Source organism: Streptopelia decaocto (assembly GCF_964273445.1).
Source record: "Streptopelia decaocto genome assembly, chromosome: 2".
Taxonomy (NCBI): Eukaryota; Metazoa; Chordata; class Aves; order Columbiformes; family Columbidae; genus Streptopelia; species Streptopelia decaocto.
The window spans coordinates 138,383,478-138,410,262 of record NC_138655.1 but is presented as its reverse complement, the minus strand read 5'-3'; the positions used below and the strand labels follow the sequence as shown (position 1 = coordinate 138,410,262).

At 39.1% G+C, this 26,785-nt stretch overlaps 1 protein-coding gene across 2 annotated transcripts in view; it reads right to left on the bottom strand.

Annotated features, from left to right (window-relative positions):
* The window catches only part of CALCR (calcitonin receptor), a 163,532-nt gene that overhangs the window by 66,017 nt on the left and 70,730 nt on the right, over positions 1–26,785 (bottom strand). For both annotated transcript variants that reach the window (XM_082045848.1, XM_082045849.1), the window contains exon 2: positions 6,435–6,522. In XM_082045848.1, the coding sequence (XP_081901974.1) occupies positions 6,435–6,506 (72 nt within the window). In that variant the 5' untranslated portion in view covers positions 6,507–6,522. The remainder of the gene's footprint in view (positions 1–6,434; positions 6,523–26,785) is intronic.

Genomic DNA, 26,785 nt, shown 5'->3' with positions numbered 1-26,785 from the left:
AGAAATCTTGGTACAGTTTGTGATGTCAGATACTCTTGTTTCATTTTTCTCACACTCCTTACGTTAGGGGTCAGGAAAGGGCAAATGGGGCAGGAAGAAATCACTGGGTCATTATTCTCTTACTAAAGGAGCAGAAGCTTGGGCATGGCTACATGTGGGAAAGCTTAGTGTGTAGCATGGGAAAGGCTGGGAATGCCCCACGAGTCTGTGTGAGCGTGTGTGCTGTCATGGAATTAATGATTAGAAACCTCTGCTACCATGTTTTCATGATTGTACCTAGGTATTTTAGGAACTAAGTTTTAAAACATGTTCTCACCATAAAAAAATTTCATGTGTTTACTACCTACAGTATTAAACAAATTTTGAATGTTCAGAGTCCTGCAGGTTTAGAACTCTTCCCATCCATCCATCAGTTACTTCAGATGGAAATACAGGTGATGTTGATACAATAAAGGAATGCCTCATTTGTTTATAAATATTCTTTATTAAAGAGAAAGAAATAATTCACAACTTAATAATCAGGATGTGTTCATAGCCTGAAAATGGTTGGTATGATTTCTTCAGAAGAGAACTGTTTAAGTGATGTCCCATGCAGCAGTTTAGCAGCCGTACATATGATGTCACTCCTAAAAGTCCAAGTAAATGACGTCATACATACGACCACCAAGCCACCACGTGACAAATGACTGTTACAAGAAAATGAATTATTATTACAAAGAGAAAAAACAGGCTGCTGGGAATGCTGAAGTTCACTGTATACCTAGAATTAATAAAGGAATCTACATAAATCAATTTGGCTTCATTATTAAACTGCATAGAAATGAACAAATAGTGCCCCAGTTTCTGTAAGAGATACCTGCTATTAACCTGCGCAAGACTGTGCCCATTTCTACAAGAGAGAATCCAGATAAAGCAAACATAATATTCTTTGGGTTTTTTTCCACAAAATTGTGGACATAATGAACAAGCATCCCCAGGTATTCTTCCACCATCAAGGAGCTTGAAGTATACTAAATGTTGACTTCTATTTTCCTAAGGAATTTGTATTTTTCTTTGCTGTTGTTTTTTCCCTCCTTCCACTAAATACTGCACTTTCGCAACATTTATTGTTGAGCTGGGTCAAAATATATTTCAAATTCTGTGTGCTCCAACTGTTTGGTAGTGATTTCTATAACTCAAGCATTCATTTGGTACATTTATTTTAAAACTGCTATGTGTAGTCACCATTTTGTGGGTCACTGAACTTCTGTCCTTCAATACATCACAACTTTGAGTGAGAGCTCAGCATGATTTAGAGAGGTTGCAGAGCCCCTCTCATACCTCGACTATGTTTGAACTACTCTTCACAGCTGATAGTGTTAGGACAGACGAGAAAACAACTGTACTACCTCAGGAATGTCATTAGTGCATGGTACTCTGTAAACACAACAACTTCTTATCCATCACAAATCTGCTAGGAAACAGCAGTTTCTTTGGTGAAATACCTTGACATGATGTGTTTTACTTAACCACTGAATGTTAAAATTTTCCCATACTCAATTGCTATTGAAGTAGGATGGAAATTATCTCACAGTGAGATCCCATATGACTTAGATCACAGATTTTGGCAGCTGTTTAAACAAGCTCAAGATTATCAGCCACAGCAGATGAAGATAAGGCACTTCTAATGAAAAGCAACTCATGAATCTTACAGTTCTTTTCCATTGCTGCAGGATTTGTGAGGAAGCTTTAGTCCCAGAGTAGCCTGATGCAAACTGTGGGCTTAAAGGAAGACTGCAGAATACTTCATGGGTTTTTGCTTGTAGCTCTGAGTATCATCTTGGGAGAGGCCTCTTTATAGCAATCAGCTGCATAGCAACATTCTTATATTTTTAAAAAGCAAAGATGGAGACAAGAAGTCCTGATCACCCCTGAAACTGGGGTGAACAGAACACAATATGCCATTCCTCTCCCTCTTGGGAAACCAGGAGCATCTTGAGTCTCAAATTCTCATACTAAATCTCCCCACCTTAAATCACCAGGAACTTGCTTTCCTGAGTTTTCCTTGTGCAAGAAGAGGTCCAGAACTTGCAAGTCCAATTCCTTACAGCTTGAAGCAACCCACAGTTATAAAGAGAAGTGCACACTTCAGAACAACAGCTTTCAAAGGCACAGGCTCAGGTGATGAAACCATCTCTGCCAATCTGAGAGAGCATGGAGGCCATGAGCACCTGTGTCACCCACAGGCACACGGAGCCAATGGTCTGATGCACATGGTCAGTGCAGCTCCACTGACCAGCTGGACAGTCCAAGGGGTACATCCCGAGTGGCTGGGGAAGCCCCTGCGCTCTCAGCAGTCCCAAACAGCCAGCATGACAAAGCATGCCAAGGGAATCTGCCACAGATCTTCAGCAGCTCTTCTGGCTCATTGAAGGTTGGGACCAGCTCTGGACCACACGCTGGAAGAGCCACTGTCTAAGCAGGAAAAGGCTTGTGCTTATGGTGCCTGCACAAACGGGTTTTAGAGACTTGTGGTGAGAGCTGCTGAGGTGGACAGGTGGCAGAGGCCAGGGGGGCTCATGGCTGCACCACCTCACCTGGGCATTTTGCACTTCCAGCTGTGAGGATCTAGTGGGTACACCATAAGCGTGCCCTCATAACAGTCTACTAATCAGCTTTTGGAGACTTGAACCTACTGTAACTGTGTTGCAAAACATGCCAGTTTGTGCAGTTACCAAAAATTACATTCAGGCTTTCATGTAACTGATTTTCCATGTGTTGTGAATGGGAATTATTCACAAGTGTTTCAGGAGCAGACATAATGTTCCAGACTGTGCATAGGTTAGTGACTGAGGCTTGGTAACAATTTGGCAGATTTGGATGTAATGAACTTGTACAATTTGTTTTTTACTCAAAATAAGTTTATTCTAAAATACAAAATTGGCCTAATGGACCTAATTGAATAATAGCGTGGGCTCCAGCTGCAGCATCCATTTTGTCCTTACTGAGCACTTTGTGATTGGCTTAGGACAACAAAATTGGAATATGTGAGAAGAACTACTCCATCAATCCTCATCTACAGGATAAGACCAAACTACTGTTTGTAGGTACTAGATGACAATTCTTACTTGACTAAATCATGCAAAGAACAGAATTCTCTTTTTCAATGTCCCGCAAAAATGATTGGTCACAGGGGAAAGAGACTCAAGCTTGTTTCCTTCTCCTCATTCTCTGCAGTTTGATGCCCCTGGACACGCTGTGCTGATGCTCTATCTCTCTTGCAGAGAGAAATGTGCATTGAGGAGGTAAACTAATTGCTCTGGTGTACAGGGGCTCACGTATTTGAGGAAATAATTCTCAATCACATTCTGTGACTCTCAATAATTACAAACCACTTGAGAGTAACAGGAATAAAGTGAACTAAGAAATAATGAACAGTTAAATTTTCCAATGGAATCCACCTTGAATTGTAGAGAACTATCCGGTAATGCTGCAAGCGTTGCCATTATTGTGTATGCAAAAGCAAGGGAAGCCATTAAAGAGGAAAACAATAAGGAATTACTTTTATTTCTAAATTAAGTTTTGGAGTAACTGGTGCTCTAGTGTTTGTTTGGTAAAGGCAAGTTATTATGGACTTGTACACAGAAGAGTGAAGTGCTCTTTATTCTTGCAAAGAATGACATGTGTAAGAGAGCTGGATTCTATCAGAAGGTACCAAAATCCTTAGTGACAGGTCTAAAGGCTGGAGACTGTGGGGAGGGGTGGTCTATGGATACATTGTAGCTAGGGTCTAAGGACAAAACATTCAAGAGATAGGGGATGAATCTGGCACCAAGTGTGGGGCAAATGGCATAAACAGAGAGCCTGGAGCCCAGAGGGGAAAGCAAGGACCTCAGAAGGTTGTGTTGCTTTGCAGAAACTTGCAGTTACCAGCTGGTAGTGCAGGACACAGACAAGAGGATGACAGTAAACTATCAAAGCCATCAAAGAGAAAAGATGGTTTTTGGGGTGGGTAAAGAATAAGAATGGGAGATCACCCCTGTGTCACAAACCACTTTAATTACTGTATCTTCCTGAACCTCAGACAGCAGCTGACATGTAAGTCCCAGGGGCTCATGGCCCTGGGAACACAGGAGTGATTAGAAGAACAAACAGAGCAGGAACAGTCTTTTTGGAAGAGAAAGTAAGACACACTTTTCTTGTTACAGGTCAAAAATAAAATGTAAAAAAATGAACGTTTTCTACTAGCTACTGGTGGGGAAATTTTTGTAAAAATGACTGATGCCAAATATTTTTCATATTTGATCTAACAGCAGTGTTCTGGCAAGTGTCACCAAGGAAACAGAGCTTGTTCATGGTCTACTTCTATGACTGTTGCTTCTCCCTTACTAGAAAGATAAATTAGTCTAGGAGGTGTCTAAGTAAATCAGTCTGGCCACTGCAGCAGGGAAGGAAGGAATGTAGAGATTGGAAAAGTGAAAATGTAAGGAAATTTGTGCTTAAATTAACCATGGAAATCAGAAGTTGTAGAGTCCTGTCGTGCAAACGCACCTAAAAGGAAGCGGATGCATATTTCACTGCAGAGTTTCTTAAAGAAATCCTGGCCCTGGAGTGCTGCAGGATTGAGCACAGAACTAACCTTGAACACACACTGTCATGGGTAAGAAATTTGAAAGATTTATAAACAAAATAGCAAGGATCACCCTGGTCCTTCAGGGTGACCTACAAATCCATGCTGTTAGGTCAGGGCACCTCAGACACTCAGAAATGCTGTTAACAATTTTAGTTATCAGAATATTTACAGTCCTGTTACTTGACTGGGGAAGAAAAATAATCTGGAGCTGTTCCATCAGTCAGCATTGGCTTGTTCTAGGAACACTCACTGTTTTTTTTGCCAAGGTCTCTGACAGGCTATGCAGATCAGCTGGGATTCAAGAATCAAGACCAAGGAAGTTGGTCTCTGTCAGGTTATTTTGTTAGAGATCACTGACTATAGCTGATGTCCCAGCCAGTGCATTGCTATGTGCATCCCTTGCAGGGCTATGTGTAACAGCCACAAAAGGTCGCAAATATCAGGATACTCCAACATACCTCAAAGTAGAAGATTTCTGTCAAATACAGGGATGATCCTTCAAGTCATTAACTAATTCTAGACAAATTCTTTTGAGACCAAGTTAGCAGAAATGTATTAGCTCTCCTCCATTCGTTCTCCTGCTGTCCAGATCTTCTTTGGTTGAGGGTCCTAATCCTGAGCCATGAATTCAGTATTTTACCAAAATCAGGTGTTTTTCTGGATTCACTCTGATCTCGTTTAATTGTTTTCTTTTTACCTCCTTCTACTCATCATTTGTTTACTCTTCTCTACTTTCCTTCTCTCCTTTTTATCCACATCAACTGGGAAACAGTACTGTGGGCAAGTTATGGTAGGCCAAAAGGAGGGACACAGCCCAACAAACAAACCTGGGAGAGCAGTCTCTACTGTTCCCCAACATGCCTTCTAGCCCTGTTTCTACAGCTTACAGCCAGAAAAGATGTGAGTTGATTTGGAGACATGCTCAAATGTTCCACATTAGGGTGTTGGAAGATAAGATGAGAAACAGAGGGGCATGAGGAGCTAAAGAACAAAATATAAGAAGAATAAGAATCAAGGCTTTCTTCAGGAACAGAGAGATAAATAGTTGTGGAATAAGGTGGGAACTGGCGCGCAAGTGACTCATACTGCACCAAGGTAGAGAGGTGCTTGTTGCCAGTGGCATCATTCAGGCATACTCTGACTGTTCTGTAACTGAGGCTTTGGGCAGTGATCTCATTTCTGACTACCTCTAATGTCTACGGTTTTATTATAATTGCTAACAATTTGAGGTTTCACAAGTAGAGATCAGAGAAAGCACTCAACTTACATGAGAGGTATTTAGTCAGCCAGCAATTCATTTACTATATATTTAGAACAACAGTTACTCAGTCATGTTCAATACATTTAAATAACTTTAATATTGATATTAAACAGTTGAAAATAGCATAATAACTAAACTTTATATTGTTATTTTCCATTTCAGTTTCTTTCCTCATAGCAGAGTAATTATAAACAGTGAAAATCCATGATTACTTAATTCAGTCTATGTTTCACACAACAATGTTAAGGAAGTTTTCAAACACTTAAGTTTCTGTGTCACTGGTACATTGTAGCCTGTAAAACACAGAAATGAAAAATCACATGCATTACCCTCTTCAGACTTGCAGTTCTGTCTCATCAAGAAAAAAGAGTTTTAAGTTCAAACTTTTATGAGATATCTTATTTAAAAACTTTATTAACCTTACTTTGAAATTTATCAGTAAGGGAACTCATTCCTTCACCTCTGCAATAAAACAAATACAACTCATACTCATTTTTCTAGATATCACCACAAGTATAAATTTGGTAGGTGTCATGAGCAGTTCAGTTTTCTTGTACTTACAATTAGAAGTATGATCAGTAAGAAACAACTGTGGCTTATTTTTTTCATTTTGGAGTCTTCTTGGAGAGACATGTTGTAGCTGACCCTTCTGGGAATTAAACAACAAGAACAAAAGCAGTATTAGACTTTATTTGTTAAGAAAAATTCCTTCTCTTCACTTAAAAGCATTGTTTTAGACTTAAAGTGGACTCTGCATATATGTGTGTGCCACCAGCCTTGTGTATGCTTTTAATTTGGTCTCCTCCATGGATCTCTAGTGCTAAATTTGTCTGATATGGAGTACAGCTCCATGGTACTACATCATCATCATCAGATCTGGGTCAAGCTCTGTGTCTTTTCCTGTTGAGGCTACCTTGATTGTCCTGATCCATCTGCTTCTAACCTACACATACAGCTGCAGACCTATAAAGAATCTGGATATTTAAAAAATTATCTGAAAAACCCATAAAGATTTAGTTTGCAGATAGGCTTAATGGTAGCTCACAAGGCATATTTGTGGGGCTAGAGAAAGCCAGAGGTTGGGTAATATCTAGCAAGTGTGGCAGGAAAAGAGAAAGTGGGAACAACACCATCGGATTTCATGCTCCCTAATGCAGCTTGCTCTGCTGTACTGTCAATAGACACATGGCAGAGCAACCCTCAGGCTGTTGAGAATGACTACTTCAGCCACACAAAGTACTGGAGGGATAGAGGATGGCCATGACTCCACAGACCTGGAGGGAAATGGATCAGCAGATTTGGGGTTTTGTTTTTTTTATTTTTTTCCTTATCAATACCCATCTGGTCTTTCTGGGAAAAATATCCAGAGGTCGCCTTCTACCATCATATTTCTTTGCAGTTGTAGGAGCTCAAGCAAGCAAAACTCTTTGCCTTCTGATGTCTCATGGGCCACTAGTAGTTACAGATGCCACAGGCTGAGTAACATGCCTATGGGTAACCTTCAGCCACAGTAAGCCAGCAAGCACTCACATACTGTTATTTTTCAGAGAGCTTGAAAACTAAGAGGCAGGTGTTTTCTGCCTGGGCAAAAATCCCATGAGCACTCTACATATCTGAAACCTCAGAATTTAATGGGAAAATGGCACATGGACTTCGATGCTTAGTCTACGTGTAGTGAGACACAAAATCACTTGTGTAACATCTGTCTCTGCAACGGCACTGTAACAGCTTTTCTTGTCTTGAAATTGTCTGGAAAGTCACTGATATTCAGAGGGGAAGAAAAACATTAGCTCAGTCATAGCTGTCCTCATCTAAAGGAGAAATATGTTAGGGATTGGAAGGGACCTCATAAGATCATCTAGTCCAATCCCCCCACTGGAGTAGGAACACCTAGATGAGGTTACACAGGAATGTGTCCAGGCGGGTTTTGAATGTCTCTAGAGAAGGAGACTCCACAACCTCCCTGGGCAGCCTGTTCCAGTGTTCTGTCACCCTCACTGAGAAGAAGTTTCTTCTCAAATTTAAGTGGAACCTTTTGTGTTCCATTTTGAACCCGTTACCCCTTGTCCTATCATTGGTTGTCACCGAGAAGAGCCTGGCTCCATCCTCATGAGACTCCCCCTTTCCATATTTATAAACATTAATGAGGTCACTCCTCACTCTCCACCAAGCTAAAAAGACCCAGCTCTCTCAGCCTTTCCTCATAAAGGAGATGTTCCACTCCCTTAATCATCTTTGTTGCCCTGTGCTGGACTCTCTCCAGCAGTTCCCTGTCTTCTTGAACTGAGGGGCCCAGAACTGGACACAATATTCCAGATGTGGTCTCACCATGGCAGAGTAGAGGGGGAGGAGAACCTCTCTCAACCTACTAACCACCCCCCTTCTAATACACCCCAGCATACCATTGGCCTTCTTGGCCACAAGGGCACAGTGCTGGCCCAAGGTCATCCTGCTGTCTACCATCATAGCACATGTGGATGTAATCTCTTACCAGATCCACACAGGAGTGTTGTCATGTGTCACTAACATTACATAAAACACAAAGTGATGGAAAAGAGGATTCAGTGGATTTACCTCTAATAAGAAGTAGCCTTATTATTATCTGAGCCTTTCCAGCATCATTCTGGTGTGCTAGAGGTAATGGGACAGGCAAATGACACAGAAATAATATGTAATTATGCTGTCAGCCACGTATTTGTATTTGATCAGCGATGACAGACAACTCAATTGAAGCAAAAATTGGACAGCTAGATCAAAGGAAAATGCCTGCAACTGTCTACATCTCCCTCAGACTATTCACTGCAATGTGTATTGGGCCAAAACTGCCAAAATATTCATGGACAAATAAACAACTGGGCTTGGTCAGCTGTGCAATGCCCAGACATACAAGCATGAATACAGGTGTTCATAGTTATGTACTGTAATGTAAAGCATTCTGTAGTGTAAAACCAGTCTGGTAGGTGCCTCTGATCTTCTTGCCAGCCTCATTACTTCTGTCACATATGGATTTGGTAAAAAGCAGGCCTTACAAACTGTCAGCAATTTTCCATTTTCCACAAATGGCACAGAGATATTTTGACCTAGAAAGCATCAGCAAAATAAACAGCAGTTGAAGTTACTTGTGATATATCTACTTTTCCTGTACTTTGTGCTGGGAGTGCTTGCAGAACTATGTTGGGTTATAGCTGTAGCTGCAGGTAAATCTTATCCTTGTGAGATTTTGTAAGCATTTGTTATTATGTGGTGAAAGAGCTATTGAAAATGTCTCTTGCTCCTGTTTCAACTAAAAAAAATAAGTAATCTGTAAAATACTTAACACTTGATTTCCCCCTATATTAACTGTGATGACTGTGCCATATGATACTATATATGAGTAAATGGGTAAGAATTATTTCCCACACTAAATTTTATGTAGTCTTTCTTTTTTTAGTCAGCTCTAACCACAGGAATGGCTGACATGCTGCACAAAATCCAGTACCTGTTTTTCCTTCTTCTTCAAATGGAGTATTTTCCAGTTACAAAAATTTTAATCATTGTTAAACAACAATATTTTTACATTCTTGTTATAAAGCCCCTAACCAATAAGTGTTTTTTCTCTAACCATAATGGCTCATAGGACTACAGCACACTTGAATTGACATCAGTATTTGATCAAGGGTGATGATTGCATTGAAGTGAAAAGGTACATACAGGTAAAAAGTGTTGGTCAATGGGCAGGACAGAAACAAAAGGGAGGCAGAAAGACTAGCATCAAGGGGAGCCCCAAGAGATGGACCCTATCAGTCTCCAGATGGAGGAACAGAGCAACAGTTCCGTAGCTCTTCCCCCATCTCCAGCGATCCAGGTCCAGGTGTGACATGACAGGCATGCTGGGATGTGCAAAGAAGTGCCTTGGCTTTTGGGTCTTCTCTGCTAGAACTAACACTTTTTCACACCAATTGACACTACTGCCCCTGGACAGCCTGCTTGCAGCTCAAGGGAGGCTGGACAACCCAGAGCAGCCTCATGGACTGTGTAGTTCCACTGGAGCTGTGCTACCAGGAAGATGGGGAGAAACCAGAGATGAGCCCAGTCCCTGGCACATACTCACACCGTGATTCAATCACACATTGGTTTTCATGACAGTGCTCCTGAAAGGTGTTTCTTCTTGCCTCCTTCTGGCTGCTTATTACCACCTGACTTGTGTTACCCCCACAGCCAAACTATAGGGCCACACTATGAATCAGGTCAGAAAATCAGTTTTCAGCTACACACTTTTAGAATAGAATACATGTTTTCTGCCATTACAGATGGAGGAACAATAAATTCTAGTCTTTCAAGATGTTTTATGCATAGGTATTTTAGATGGCTCATAATTGCAGATGTTTCAAGGTATATATGAGGTTTTCCTGAGATTATGCTTATTACAAAAAACCAACAGAAATTATAGATAATCTACTGAGAGGTCCTCACATCACTGGAGCTAATATAAGAACAATTATTACAGAGATTTAATACGGTTTACAGTAACCCCAAAATTTGTTTCATTTACTGAGGTTCTCAAGCATGCTTTAGGTGCTGTCCTGATTCCTGTTTCTATACTATTCATCCTTTTTCTGTCAGTGAAACAATGTCCTTACTCGATGATAAGATAATGTGCTTCATGCATTTCAGTGTTAGAATATCTATATTTAGTAATTAACCATAAGCACATTGCTAAAGCCCAGTACTTTTTTTTTTATTAATTCTTTACCCTCTGTTGCTTATAATAGCTACATATGAAATTCCCATCTGTTTTTTAAACTATAATATTGTTCTTTCTTTCTTCCTAAATGTAGCATAGCTCATTATGTGCTAAAATATTCCTCCTGCTTTAGCTATTAGAGTAATAGTATTGACACCTCGGGATTAGTCCTGAAGCTCATCTGAAGATAAGCACAATGTTCTACTAGTAATGACATCTCTTTTGTCTGTGTCCCGATTTCTACAACTGTAGTACTAAGGTGAACAGGGCTTCAATAACAATTACCGTTGTGTTACCAAGAACATGGGACAACCCTCCCTGCACTGCCATTTGCTCAAGGCCAACAAGGGGAATCAGATTTAGTCAGAATGGAGGGTATAAGGAGGAAGAATCAAAAGAGGGCAATAGAGCAACATTTATTTGTTGAGGTCTGAAGAAACTATAAGAAAGAAAGGCTTTTCTGGAGGAAGAACTGGAAAAGACTTCTCATTTAGTTATTCTGCTCTGATAATTCTGCAATGTCATCTTTCACAACAGTGCTGACATACCTTTGAAGGAAGAAGTGGTTTTAATGGCACAAAACAGGACTTGGGAGGTTTGTGACTAAGTACAGAAGCGTGATGCAAATACGTCTCTTTCTTAGTTGGCACATTACCCACAGAAACTTTAAAAATTCACTTGCCACCTCCTTGTTTGGCTGCAAGTTCCTTAGACAGCTTCCTTTCCACCTCATTAAGCTTTTTCAGGGCAAATAGCTGGGTACCCACCTCCAGTCCCAAGGTCTCTAGGATTTCTAAACTAACAGAGAGGCCTGCAGACCCTCCTAGGGAGTGCCTTGCCACTCATCACAGAAGGGCACCAACCCACTCTGCCCATGTTAACACTGGAGGGAGAAACACAGGGCAGAGACACCTGGGCAAGACAGAAGCAAGCCAGCAGACCTCCCTGCTGAGTGTGCAGGGAATTTCGATCCAAGAAGGAGGGTGTAGGTCTGTTTGCTTTGCCAAATGCACAGGTAGTCTGCAAGAAAGTATTATAATTGTGCCCTTATTTGCAGCTGGACATTTTACCCCTAGGTTCCTAATTTGGGCTACTGCTTTGGGCCAGGAGTGAGCTGTACATCACACTTCTATAATCCCAGGACCTGCACAGACCAGCATTGTAGCTCTTGTCCCTTCAGGCAGAGTAAATGCCATGGGTGTGATCCCCATGCATGAGAAGGGAACAGAGCCAGTCTCTCCTATTTCCCAAGCACATGCTTTAGCCATTAGCTTGCAGTGGTCAGTAAAATGTTTAGCCGGCACCAGGATCTTTGGGCAACCAAAGGAAATGGTAAGCTCTGCTCTGTTCTTCCTAATATGCCGGAAAGCTGATAACTGTCAATCCCAGGTGGAGAGACGTGCCTCCCTACAACCTCTAGTGAAGTGTCCAGGAAGATGAGACGAGGCAGAAGGCATGTCTAGTGTCTTGCATTGCTGTATTCCCAACTGGTTACCTTTATACAGATCCCTGATCTTTTGTCTAACCCTCCTCAAGTTTTCATATGAAAATCTCCTGAAAAATACAGGATCCAAATTCTCAAATGCAGGTGTCAGGTACCTAAAGATGTTGCTACATGAAAATTGTGAGCATCTAGGTCACTTGGTGCATCTTACCTCATCCCTTTTGGTAGTCTTGGAGATAATTTCACTATCAGGGAGCCAAATGCTCAGTTGTGTGATGACTAGTCAGTTGTTACGCAAGCAGATCACCATTAATTTCCATTAACTTGCCTGGTGGAGGTGGTGAACTGTGTCTTTTAGAGATCAGTGCATGCCTTCTTAACAGATTGAAACTATTACCCTTTGGAAATAGGTAATTTCAGACCTACACAGACCCAGTGATCAAATAAATCTACTTTATCGATTCATTTGGATTACACGGGGGCTGCAAATTTGATGCTTCATTTTCCCATCGAAAACCAGTCAACAAGAAAGGGATATTGTACCTTAGGCTTCCCATTAACCAAATCCTTGCCAGGAAACTGGACAAAAATAGAAAAAAACCCAGAAACTAGCTACAAACTTGTCTGTGCTTACTTTTAAGGTAATCACAAAGTTTTGAAAAGCCCCCTCACTACATATTTGAGCAGCCAATGTGATCATATACACTACAGGCAAAACTGAAGATGGTTATTGTTAGACTGGGTAATATGAGAGTGATAAATATACTTTGAAAGAACAAAAAATACAAGAAAATGTGCTTTGAATGAAAATTATTTACCTAGGACTCTAATAATATACAAGCCAAATTGTCCAGAAGGTTTTCAGAAAAGGTTAAACTTCTTTTATGAAATAAAAGACAGTAAATTTTTAAGGCATTAGGGGAGCTGATTCCTTCCACTTGCCAGGGGCACCTGGGATGAATGGCTCTTGGAGGTTTCCATTACCTAGGTGGGGAGCTGAGGCAGCCAGCTGATTGCTGGCACCTAATTTTTAGGTCCCTGAAGTTAAATTAATCCCATTTGTGTTATATGTAGATCTGAGTATGGTATATCTGCATCCTCTAATGGCTATTATTGGCAGTTGATTCCTACCATGTATTAGTAAGCAAGAAAATTACTACTTTTTCTGTACTTATCTGACTATCTGGTGGTCTAATCCCAGTTCTGGTGGCCAAAGGGCTTTGTGATGTTTTAAAACAAGTAAAAGCAAAGAAAATTTCAGGAAGGGACTAGAAAAGTATTTCAGGGGATTTGCTGGTAGCCGAACTTTGAAATACTTACAAAGACTGGAAGGTGTAAAACTCGAAGTATTTTAGTTCAAAGTATTAACAGAAGTATTTGAAAAGAAGTATTCCAAACACTTCTGGAGTTTAGTCTCTACAGGATTCCTTGTACCTCATTGCACTTCTTTGAAATTGGTAAAATCGTTCTGTTTTACCCAAGAATAGTTGTCTGAACAATATATATGACCCTATTTTGTAATCTTAGGAATGTTCATCTGGTTTAAGCTGGACATGAACTTATCCCAGGAAAAATACTTTTTGTCTAAAAAAATAGAAAGAAAAAAAAGAAAAGAAAAAAATTGTAAAATTAATCTTTAAATATAAGTAATAAGCATTTATTGCTGCAATAAATAACATGCCTATTGCTTTTTTGTGTACCGTGCCTCAGCTGCATGTTTCTAGCCCTCCCCTGTGCTCTTGTTGTGAAGACATGGCCCAGATAGAAACTGAGCCCTGGAGTGCATGAGTGACTATGTTTTTTGCCTCCGCAGTTCTCTGAACTTACTGCAGACTCGGGTGATATAAGCTGTAGCAAAAGGAAGGTGGTAGAAATACTTAGTTCAGAGGAGATGGTGAGTAACAACAGCACATCTGCCCTGATATAGATCAGTTTAAGCTGTTGCGGAATTGAAATTAAAAGAAAATTGACTTTGGTGCTTTGGCAGTGAAAGAAGTGACAACACATGCAATTACACTTATACTCAAGACATAATGCAATATAGAGAGCGGATCACGCTGCATCTCTGGAAAACGAGTTTGTCCTCTTCAATCACTATTCAAAGGATGCACTCTTAAAATAATCTCACTGTAACAAAACAATAATGGTTCACATAAGAATTAACTCAGGTTCTTAGCACCTTTCAAAGAATCATAGAATTGTTTGGATTGGAAGGGTCCTTTAAAATCATCACATCCAACCTTTGCCATGGGCAGGGCCATCTTTCAATAGAACAGGTTGCTCAAAGTCCCACCCGGCCTGACCTTAAACACTTCCAAAGATGGGACACCTACAACTTCTGATGAACCTGCTCCAGGGTCTCACCTCCCTCATCATAAATGATTACTTCCTTATGTTTAATCTAAATCTACTCTCAGTTTAAAACCATTGTTTCTTATCCTGTCACTGCAGACTCTGGTCAAAAAGTCTCTCTCCATTTCTTATATGCCCCCTTAAAGTATTGAAAGGCTGCAGTAAGGTCTCCCTGGCGCCTTCTCTTCTCCAGGGTGAACAGTCCCAGCTCTCTCAGCCTGTCCTCATAGGAGAGGTGTTCCAGCCCTCTGATCATTTTTGTGACCCTCCTCTGGCCCCTCTCCAATAGGTCCATGTCTTTCCTGTACTGAGAGCCCCAGAGTTGGATGCAGGACTCCAGGTGGGGTCTCACCAGAGCTGAGTAGGGGAGCAGAATCACCTCCCTCAACCTGCTGGCCATGCTTCTCTTTATGCAGATCAGGATGACTGCCATATCACATTGTCCGTACCAGATGCTGAAGAAGTTATTATTGTTTGTTTTTACAATCAGATTTCTATGGCTAATGTTAAATAAAAACCTTGCATTTCTGAAGTATTACACATGATTTTACTAGCTCTGCTTTCAATAATGGATAGCAAGATAAAACCAGCAATATTTTTAAAAAAGCTTACTGAATGTCAGTAAATGTTATCAAGTAACAAAGCAGAGAAGTAAAATCTATAGCAGAGCATTCCTGCTATTCTAAGAGTACCTGAATAATGAGATTAAATGAAACAGCTTTGGCTTGTGGTCTAGCAAGTGCTAGAAGAAAGACCCACACTCCAGGAATGCCAAGTTCATCACCAAACATTCCGCAAAGCAGAACACTTCCTTGCCATTTTACTACACTGCGAAGCTATGATTTAGCATCTCACATAGTAGCACATATAATTTTAGCCTTTTAGGCACAGCTGTGAAAGGTCTTTTTGAAAGTGTTTGTAATTTTGAGAGGGCTTTGCAGAAGTGCTTGTAAAATGAGTAAGTATGCAATTATCTAATCTTGGTGACACTGCAGCTTGAACACATCCAGAAGCTGGGGATGAACACTACCCTGCTGTAGGGTAAAGACTTCAAAGGGATTGCATACATTTATGTCAGATTATAATCTTTTGCATAGCCTGAAAAATTAAAGCAGATATTTTGAATGACTCTGTATCTATAATTGTCTTTATTTTTTTTTTTTTTTCAGAGAAAAAAGTTTTCACAGTCCTAACCACCTGCAAAATAACCTTTATGGCTATCATTAATAACAACATAATTTACAATAAGAATTGTGAGAGGTACAGTTAAATAAACATTGCTAAATAAACTAAAATATATTACACAGCTTCAGTCAAAACTCTGGGAGTTAAGGAAAGAGCCACCTCCATGGTTGTGTTATGACTTTAACTGGATCGGCATCATGACTGCACTGTACATACAGCTTAGGTCTTATGTAAATCAATACATTCAAAAATATTCTAACAAGAATCTGAGTTCAGTGGAAGAGGAATATAATGACAAGGCAGATCTGGATGGACTTTGAAAGCACTCATGAAGAATTAGGGAGAAGCAAGAAAAAATTCAGTATACAGGTTGAATGTAATGTCATTCTTTATTCCAGTTCCCAAATATTTTCTTGATCATATTGGAAGAATCTTCATCTACATTGGTGAACGCAACCTCATATGGCACATTCTTCCCTCTCAGATCAATACTTTTTTGCATCAACACTTTTTTGATTCTATAAATTGAGATTTTTGTTATATTTCTTTTCTTCTGGTTGCAGCATATACTGGAAAGAAAAATAGTTATTTAATATTTATTTGTGGCCAATTCTCTCTCAGTTTTCCATTTGATCCTTCCCCAGGCAAACTCCCACTGGTCCTTTTTTTGTAACCATACATTCCTATAGATTATTTCAAGCAAGTGAATATTTTATGGGGTGGGCAAAGAAACAAGAAAAATATGATACTTTCTTATTATGTAACTGTTTTTATATAAATCATATAAAGTGTGAAAAGTCCTGTGAGTGGATTGTTATAAATCAAATGGACAAGACACACATTTAAAGCATTTTGTTCCCATTTGGCAGCAGAATAGCCCATGCTACAGCTGGATGTAGGTTTAATTTCTTCCCTGACAAAAAGAAGCCTGTGTTGAAATGATAATACTTTTTTTTTCTTGAGTCTGGTTCTAATTTTATGCAGATCTGCTAATAATACATAGAAATTCTGATAAGAATTTGAAATCAGAATATGTCACTGTTGATCTGGAAGGTTTGTATTTAACGGGGCATGTTAAATTCCCTAATAGACAGAGGCAGTCTTTGGGGCATGCAATTCCTCTTGTGACAGCCTGTGAAGAAACCTTTGTGTGTCTGAGGTCTTGGCTAACTTCTACAGATACACCGTTTGGTCTACTTAGAGTTATTACCTCTGTTGGTAAATCTTGCTTTGCCTGTGCACTCTAAACTATTATATCTACTGCAACACTGATATTTCTGTTACCACACCTACACTATAATAAATAGAAAAGTGACCAGAAGGTTTCATTGCATTTTAGACCATTTTTACCACTGATGTAATGGTGAATGAAGATATAATGATGTAATGAATGATGCAGATACAAGGAAATGGGTAGCTCAGTAAAAACAAGATTAGCTCCACCAGTTATTACAGATTAATTATCATAGCTGTAGTGCTTGGATACAGTGGTATCACTGTCAGGAATTACCACACTATAAAGGGTTAGATTGTAAGTAACAGTCTAAATTTCTACTTTCAATTAGGGCAGAATCCACACATTGCTCACTATGGCATTACGCTTTCATTATAAAAATTCAACAGGGCAATTTACACATGGTAGATTACTAGGAAACAACATTTTACAAAGAGGTAACTATTAGCCACTTAGATTAAAATTCTCTGGAAGACTTCCAAGCTAACATACATGAAGAGATTTACTTTCAGCAGTAACTCGACAACTGAGGTTTGTAGTGGACACACATGTGCTTAGGTTAGAGTAAAGGAGGGAATGGGTGTTTGCAGAGACTTGCAGAGAGATTGTTGGTATTTTCTTTATGGTTCCTGTTTTCTTCTGTGAATTTGAGTGGTTTAACAAGAGATACAGGTGAGGCAATGGAAATTACTTGAACAGTGAGACAAGCCATTACTGGTATAACTTGCTCACTCATTCCTAGAAAACTTTATGAAAAGCTTAGGTTTGTTGTCCCAAACATCCTTCCAATCTTGCAGTCTGGAGTCCGGGGTTCATCTAGGTGTCCCAGAGGAATAGATGGGTCCAGGTGAGACACAAGGTTTTTGCAAGAAAACAAGCCCAGAAGATAGCTAAATTTGGTGGCTGGAATGTGTGCATGTGTCTTGTGAATGGAAAGGTCTGTCATTACTTGCTACCAAGATTAGATTTGACCTTTCAAGGAAATCAGCTGCCAGCCTCCATGCCATGTAAACAGCAGCTCTGGTGACCTCTTCCCCTGCTCATAAATATTAATATGCAGAATTATTGTAACTACTTGTGGTGTTCAGAGTCTCAACAAAGACCTCTCATAGATGCTAAATACACATGACTATCAATGGTCAACCACCTATCACAGAAGTTTTATTCACATGCAAGTATCCAGGTCCATGGAAGAAGGCTTTATTTTCTGGTAGATCAGAGGTGGAAGTAATGTTCCCCCACCTTGCCAAAAAAAAAAAAAAAAAACATGAGCATAAGCAACCCAGTACAACAGAGAAACAAGCCCTTTCTCCACAACCTTGCCAGCCAGGAAGAGCGGAGCACAGACTTTGGATCTGTAGGTCTTTGACTGCATCATTCTGCTGAGATGAGCTACTGTTATTAAGTTCTTGAGGAGTTAGGGAAGCTCTGCTTGTATTAATCTGCATTTCTTGAAGATCTCTTCCTATCCTGCAATATGAGGACAACAATGAGAATTTGGGCTGTTTCTCATAGATTGACAACTGACATGTTGCTCTTGCTGTCCACTATGCTGAGAGTAATATCAGTGCTTGATCCTCCAAAGCACCAAGGTTCTCACTGCCTTCAGCAGAAGCTGCAACATAGACATAGAGCAGGAGAACTGCCATTCTGTGAGCCCTGGGTTTTCTTCTTCCATTATACATGTTAGGAGGAGCCCTGAGACAGTACTGGGAAGCTAACCTCTACACTTTGAAAAGGAAAATGGCGTAGCTTGGAAACGTTTTGTTGTCATCAGTGTGAGGTCCCTAGAACCTTTTAAATGCAATACAGATCATTTTATTGGCCACTTGGCATTGTCACTGTCCTATTTGCTATTACTGTGACTATTTCAAATTCATGTATCTGTTTTTTATCTCCCTTCATGCATTTTATTTGTGAAATTCCAGTCAGAGAGAGAATGCGTATCCTAATTTTGTGCTGGACAGGACACTAGTGGGGAACAGAGCCTGCTCTGAAGCATTGTATCAGCCAGGGCCAGTGAGACACACTGTGGGTAAAGCATCATGTGGCCTGGCTCTCACCTGCTCCATTGTTAGGACTGAGAGCCTCTGAGGCCATTGCAATTCTCAAGCAACTCAGTCAAAGACAATTTATGATCACTTATAACATGATGGATTTCTTAAGGCTGCCAAAACTAACTCTGCATGCCTTCTTATGCCAAGGTTTCCTTTCAGGAAAATCTTGATGCACATTGGCCAAAGCCTACCTTTAGGAGGGTTTGATTTTGCTAGGGCTGCTGAATTGAATTACTGGGTCCACTACCCAAGGAATTCAGAATCAACCCCAAAATGACAGCTGAAGTCACTAATAAGGACCAGCCTCCAAGTTTTGAGTCAGCTGAAAATGTAGAGTCAGTTTTGCTTTTCTGAGCACAGCCCAGAGCTGTGCGGGTTCCATGGGGTTGTTCTCCAGTTTAGCCTATAGCGCTACAACTTGGACACTTATGTATCAGCCAGGCTTTGTGTTGCCCCAAGTCTTCCTACCAAATCCAGATGCAGAGGCAAAGGATAATCTGGACCACAAATGATAAAAATTAAACAGGAAAAGAAATGTCTCCAACATAGCAGCCTATTTGTAAGGCTTTTCAAAATAAAAACCTGGAAGTAATCTGTAATTCTCAGCAAGACTTTTCCTGTTACACTATGGGTTGCCAACTTCGGTATTTATTTCAATGGCAATGAGTAAAAAGACCTGAAACTTTAGTCCCTCTGTGCTGTTAATAACTGCGAATATCCATCCATGATCAAAAGCTTAATGTGGAAAAATAATAGATGGTCTCTTCCATAAATTACATTGCCAGATAAAGTGCCTTCATATGGAAAGTACTTTATATAGCAGATAGAGGACAAAAGGGAAGCTTATTTGGATGAGTGCTGAGATTCAGAAAAGGTTTCTAATGGCTTTGGAAAGAAGTCAGCACAGTCTATTCAACAGCAGCTAAGGTTGACCTTGCTTGGCATCCTGACTGTCTCGCTAAATCCAAGCAAGTGTCCATGTGTGTATGTGTAAGCTTCTGCAGAGCTATATAAAATCTCAAGACGTAAAGAATTTAACACAGCCTAGCTCTAATGTGGTCTGTAGAGGTTGTGTCTTGAGGCTTTTTGCCCTTCTTCTGGTGTTGATTTGGCTTTCTGGTGATGCAGAGTTCAGGTTTTTATTTGCCCATAAGCTCTAAATCTTGCCAAATATTCATCCTGATGAAGCATCTGGTCTTTCCATGAAGTATGTTTTTCAGGCACCACCAAATTAAATAGAAGTTAAAGAATATTTTTCTCAAACAATCTAAATATTTCTGATTATTGCTGCATTTTGAATCTTCTGCACTTCACCACCTTCACCAAGGTAGTGAGAGGTACGACTCTGGTTTCTTCAAGTAAGATCTAGTTTTGCATATCATATAGCTCACACATTGCACATATACAAGCAAAAATGTAAAAGCCACAAGAGTGTGGTTTTTGTGGTTTTTTTTTGGTTGGTTGGTTGGTTTTTTTTTTTTGTTGTTTTCCTGTTTTTTTTTGTTGTTTGGTTGTTTGGTTGGTTTGTTTTGTTTTTTTTTTATGGATGGCAAACAACATCTGGATGTTTTTTTCTTTATTATGAGAAACTATACTTCATATTTTAATTGTTGAGGTTTTTTTATTGACCCATTTCATATTAGTACGTGCAAGATAATATTACTTTTGTAGCCTCATTCATTGATCCATTGATGCCATTTGAATAGGTGTTTCACAGAGCTATAAGGAAAAGAAAAAGCAATGCTTTAATAGAGGAAGACATCACCATAAAGCAACAAATGAGCTCAGGAGCAGGACTGGCATCAGAAAACAAATTTGTATGTTTGCATAGCTCTGTAGCCTGGATCTTATAGTGAACGGGTAGTCTTGTTTGAAATGGAAGGAACTGCAGTTTCTACAAAATCAGCCTTTTTGTAGAATAAGTGTTGCTGAACAAGCTGACATTTCAGCTGTGGAAAAACACTTTGACAATTTCTATTTAAGTGTACAGCTCACAGCAAAGACATGAGTAGCAGAATTTGCTTTTCCATGGCTCTGTGTCCTAAAATCTTTTCTTCCAGACCTTGTAGTCATAGTTCTCTTCCCTATACTTAGCACTTTCCTGCTATCCTTTATCGTCTTTTCCTACTGCATTTTTTTCCAGAAGATATTATTCCCATCTTCTTTAATTATATTTGTAATGCAGTCCTATACTGACAGCACAGAGCTCCACAGCATACGAGAATGGAAAACCTGGTGCAACATTAACTTAGTTTACTGTCAGTTAATATTGCTTTTCTTGTTGATTCAGTAAAACACCCATGTGGAATTTATCTTAAAAGTTTACAGCATGCCTAGCTGGCTATACCATATCTGCAAAATCCCCAGCCCTTTGCTACAGAACTAGGCTACACTTATTGAGCTCTGATTATACATTTCTACTCCAGGGATTGCATTGTGTCCAAATCATTCAACTTGACTTCCTCTCTTAATGAATGGGGTCAGCAATCCAGGTTCAGCTGCAATCAATGAGAAATCCCACAATCGTTTGGAAACATTTAAAAAGAAACAGCAAAAACACCAATAGGAAAAAAAAAAAACAAACCCAAAAAACAACTAAGCAAAGGAACTATTCCCCAACTCTTCTGCAAGAATCACTAAGAAAAGGATTAAATTAATTCACATTGTACAGTTCTAACAGCTGCTATGAAAGGAATGACTAAGTCCACGCATCCTTCTTGGGCAGTCTGGTTTAGGTACAACTCCTTCAGAAATGCCCTTCTCAGCAGGCTGCTTTCAGACACCCACTGTATCACCAAACATGCAATTACACATTGTGATATAGAAAGAACAGCTGCTGGACATGGGAATGGTACATGCTGCTGAATATCTTTATGTATTTGTTAATTTACCACAACTGGCAAAAGATAACAATCTTCCACTTTTGTTCGTCAGTCCTGAATGCCTGAAATGCCGCTTTTATTCCAGTGTCATCATAATATGGACAGTGCTCAAAGATGATTGGTCAAATTTGTGAATTTTGCTGTTTTGGAGTGTTTTAACTATGTGAATCATTACTTCATCAATCTGCTGTTACCATTCTGATAGTAATGGAAGAGTACCTGAAAAATCACACTGCTCCTATGATGCAACAACAGTTGCTCCTTGAATTTTTAAGTAGAACTCTTGCCCAGCCATTCTATTAGATTAGCTTGCTTATTTTAAATTTGAGTTAAAATAATGGTCGAAAATCAAAAAATGAACTAAATTTCTGACTGGCATAATATAGTTTCATACCACTCCCTTCTTGTGTGGTCTGACCTACGTACAGTAAAACCATCTTTTGGTACAGCATTGCCAATGCCACTCTAGCTAATGGACAGATCTTGAATCCTTTTCTCAGCGTTACTTTGCCCAGCAGAAACCAGATGTTGGTTCAAAAGTTTTGACACCTATGACTGGATCATTAACTTAATCTTTGATCATTAGCAGCACACACCTAGCTTTATTTTAATGAATTCTGCCAGGAAAAGTAGAAGATACATGGGAAGAAAAAATCTGTACATGAAATGAACTACAAACATTACCTTTGACATTAAAGGCAGCATAAAACACCTTAAGACAATGCACTTCTTCAGTTAACACAGTTTATTATAATAGCACAGATTTTAGGGGATTGGTATCTGGTAAAAAAATACATTGTAAAGGACAGATTGTCCACTGTGACATTTGTCTTTTGTGACCTGCTTACCCAGGTAATGACAACTACAAAAATGAAGTGCCTACAACATGTTTAGATTAGGTCAGTAGCTTCCATTCAGGGCAATGAGCACAATATCCTTGCACAAGAGGAGGCCATCACAGTGAAAAGATTTGACAGAGCCCTTTTATTTATTTCATGTCACAGGATGAAAAAAAAGGTCTCACTGAGTCCTAGAAAATCTTTGCTTGAGGTATTTGAGATTGTTTTCCACCAATATAGCTTCCAGGTAGTAGTAACACACATTTTTCTCCCTTGTGCTGGACTCAGGCCTTGTTTGCAGGAAACACTCTCCTTTATTTCACTGGATTTTACCTGAGCAAAGTTACTTTGCCTTCAAGCAACATTCCCTCATCAACATCAAAACAGAGCAGAAATACTGCTGAAAATGTCTGTGGGACATTTTTGTATTTCCACAAGGGAGAGTCTACACTCACAGTCTGTGCTTTGAACGTGATTCAACAGAAGTCTGAAACACGTCTCTTTGACATGCACTACACTCAATCCCTGTTTAGCACAACATCTAAGCGCAACCCTAGCTTTACATACCATTTTAAAATGTTATTTAACTGCTTTGCTAAAATGGGTCTCTGCTGTTCAAGAGTTGTAGTCATTCAGATGATGCAATGAGCTTATTCATTGGAGGCTGTGCTGTTGACCACACAAGCAGCAGTACAGGTGTGTTTGATGGACTCTGTGTTTAAAAGGATGCACTGCAAAATGAGATTGCTTCCAGCTGGGAACTTCAGTGATCTCACTGGGCAAATGCCACGAAGACTTCAGGCAGATAGCAATGACTCTAGACTTACATTTGATTAGACATCATGTAACTTTTGGCAGAAGGAGGAGAGAGTCCAGTTTCCTTCAGTTTTATCCACTTCCACCAAAACTGCCCAATCAATTTCTGCCTTGGTGAAGTAAGGGTGAAATTTGTATGCCATGAGTCCTTAAGCACAATTTTTGAAGAACTATCTTAAGTTACTGAATGTGTAAGTAGATTAAAAATTGATTGTTTAAGAAAAAGCTCAAAAAGTTCGCTTATCATCTGACAGGGTTTACTGAGTGGTCTGCAAGCCAGAATTACAGTGTACAGTGTACTCTTGGTTATATACCAAAAAAGGCCTGAGTGGAAGATGAAAAAATGTCATGTTTCTGTCATCTGCCTGAGAAGCCCCCCATTTGGTTCCTCATCCAGAATGAAGTTCTGTCCTGCCAAGTACTGAGGAACCAAACAAGGTGCCCAAGAGACAGGCAGCCACAAGATTTTAAGATATCTTTCGTTAACCAATGATATATTTTGCCTCCCAGCTGAAGCAGCTGCTGGCTGATGGTCAGTATCTGAAGAAAGAGGGGAGGAATGAGAAGATGAATTTTTTGCAGGAACCAAATGCTCATTATTCTTGACTAGTGATTATGTAAAAATGTAACTATCAGGTTTTCCTGGGTTTTCAAGTCAACAGGTATGTACAGAACACACAACTATCAAAGAATAAAATTTTATCAATGAAATATATAATTACACATATAAATATGACACAAATAGTTATTGCAGTGGCTCAAACTTGCAATCTGTCTTTAGGCAATATTTCTTCAGAGATCAGTGAACCATGTCTGCTTCATTTTCTGATATAAATCAGGATTAGCTCTGTTAAATGGAATGAAAGTCTCCCATAGTTCCTTTGGTAGAAATGAGGGGTGAAATTTGAGCACTCTTGAAAACTGCAGGGTATGTCCCTATTGGAATTTTCATTGAATCAGATAAAAAGCATGTGTTAGTTCATCTAGAACAAGCTCTGTAAGCTTCACAACAAATCAAAATATCCCCAAGCTGACGTAAAAGATAGAATTTCCTGTGTTCTATTTTATGCTCATTGTCTCACTGGGCACCACTGAGAAGACCCTGGCTCCATCTTATTTACTCTGTTCATCAGGCATTTATACAAACTGAAAAAAGTTCCACCTTTAGCACCCTCTTCTCATATGAGAGATGCTCCAGTCTTTTAATCATCTTCCTGTTAACTGTATGCAATCATGTTTTAGTCCCTGAGGAGTTTGTGAGGAGAGTATTAATCTGTAACCACATATCATAACAAAATTAACTGTTTGATTATATTAAAAAATTAACTAGTTTTAAATTTCTTTTTTAATTTTATACCATTTAGGTTATCATTTAGGCTAAAAATATCACACACACCAAGTACATCTTGACTAATACCTCCTAGTTAAAAGACTATAAAATATTTGTTTCTATGCAATAAAAGGCTGCTGATTAAAACAAAAGACACTAAGCAAAGCTTAGACAAAAAGATTTGGTTTGGAAGATTAAGACTTTTTCACATCTCTTTTGAAACAAAATAATGATAACTTTTTTGAATTTTATTTTCTGTGAAGTACAGAAGAAGACAAACAACTGAGTTTAGCTAAGATAAGTAAAGGCTTCCATTAAAAACTAGCTTTAAAATTTTTGTCTTGTACCTGTACTGTAATTTTTACAATGTTCAATAATTTTTAAATAATACATGAATGAACCTATTTATTTTTCTGATTAAAGTAGCTGATTTTGATCCCTTTGAAATCAGAGGAATACATTGTTTGATTTTGGTAAGTTCAGGTCTTTTATCTTATGGAATCGTATTCCTGCATAACCAAGGCTTATTCTTGTAGTCAAGTAGTTATGATTGCATATAGTATTAGCCTAGATGTGGCCAAGCAGTCCTGCATTATACCCTTGAGTAGAGACAATGAGAACAAGATATTTCATAAATCAGCTCATTTAAATGTTTGTATTGATCCAACCAAACACCAAATGCTTCAATTAAATATTACTAGTTAAATTTTGACTTCATATATTTCCTTCTCCATTTAGGGTAATTAATCTGAAATTAATGACGTTAAAGGTATGAGACTGGGGCTCAGATTGCGCATGAACTGGTGTTACCTTGTTGCACATTTGCCGTGTTTGCTTTCTGTTGTGTTGGTCAGCTGAGAGCTCTAACTCCTGCAGCCTTGCAGCGCCTGTGGTTATGAGACCTGACTTTTGTAGTATTTCCAGATTGAAAAAATAATTCTAAAAGTGTTATTTTCCAATCAGCAATCTCATCTTATTTTGATATCTTAGTAACATAATAGACTATTAAACACAGTAAATTAGAAACAAGTTAATAGTAGATGCTAATCTCTATTGACCTTACCTATTTTAAGATGTGTATTGGATCAGTATTTCCTTTCTGTTGTGAATATAGTTACTTGAACGGTCTGCTTATTGTATCTTTCTAAAAGGTGCATCTTATTTCCCCTCTGTAGCTGTTGATCAGAAAACCATCAAATTTCTCTGCTCTGGTGAGATATTTAAGGAGTTACCAGCAGATACACAAAAGCAACTAAAAAACATTTGCCTATTACGGGACCTAGGAATTTTTCTAGGAAATTTCTGTTTACATGTGTTGACAATCTACGATGTATATTGAGTGCTGCAATTTTAACTCTTATTATGCTGCATTTCAATTTCAGCTTTTATTTTCAAAGGAAAGGCAATGAAGTCATGATATTGTTTTAGAGCTGCGTTGGATGCTGGATACTCAGTAAAGCAGAGCTCCCTCTTGGCAGAACTCCCCAGTGCTTTATTAAACACTGAGTCCCTTTTCAAATAGCTGCAGTGACAACTCTTTGAAAAAAATGCTTATTTGGTAAGGTTTACTTTTTGGAAGAGGACTGTCACCTTTCAGACTGAAAGTCTGTATCTTTCTGTTTGAACAGGAGTTATTCCCCATTGAAGATAAGTGATGCTGTCAGTAGCACATACAACTGGGTCTCACTGGGAACTCTTGTGCCAGGATAGAGGTCAGTGGTTCAAGCAGACTTTTATAGCTAAATAAATATCTCATATGACATTCTAATTATAGAAGTAACGGCTTTGGGCATGATTGTTTGGCAACTTCATTTCAGCATCAAATTCTTCAAGTTGATCTGAGTTTGGGATTTCGAACATTGCACGGCAGCACTCGTAACAGGTACAATACCGCTGGCTGCTGAACTTCTGACTTTAAATTTGTGAAGGCAGAATAAAGACTGTCAGACATGTAAAATGCCCAAAATATGGGCAATTTTCTGGAAGAAATTATTGTTCTATTTACTTCCATACAAATCAACATATGCACTTAATTAAACTAATTTTTAAG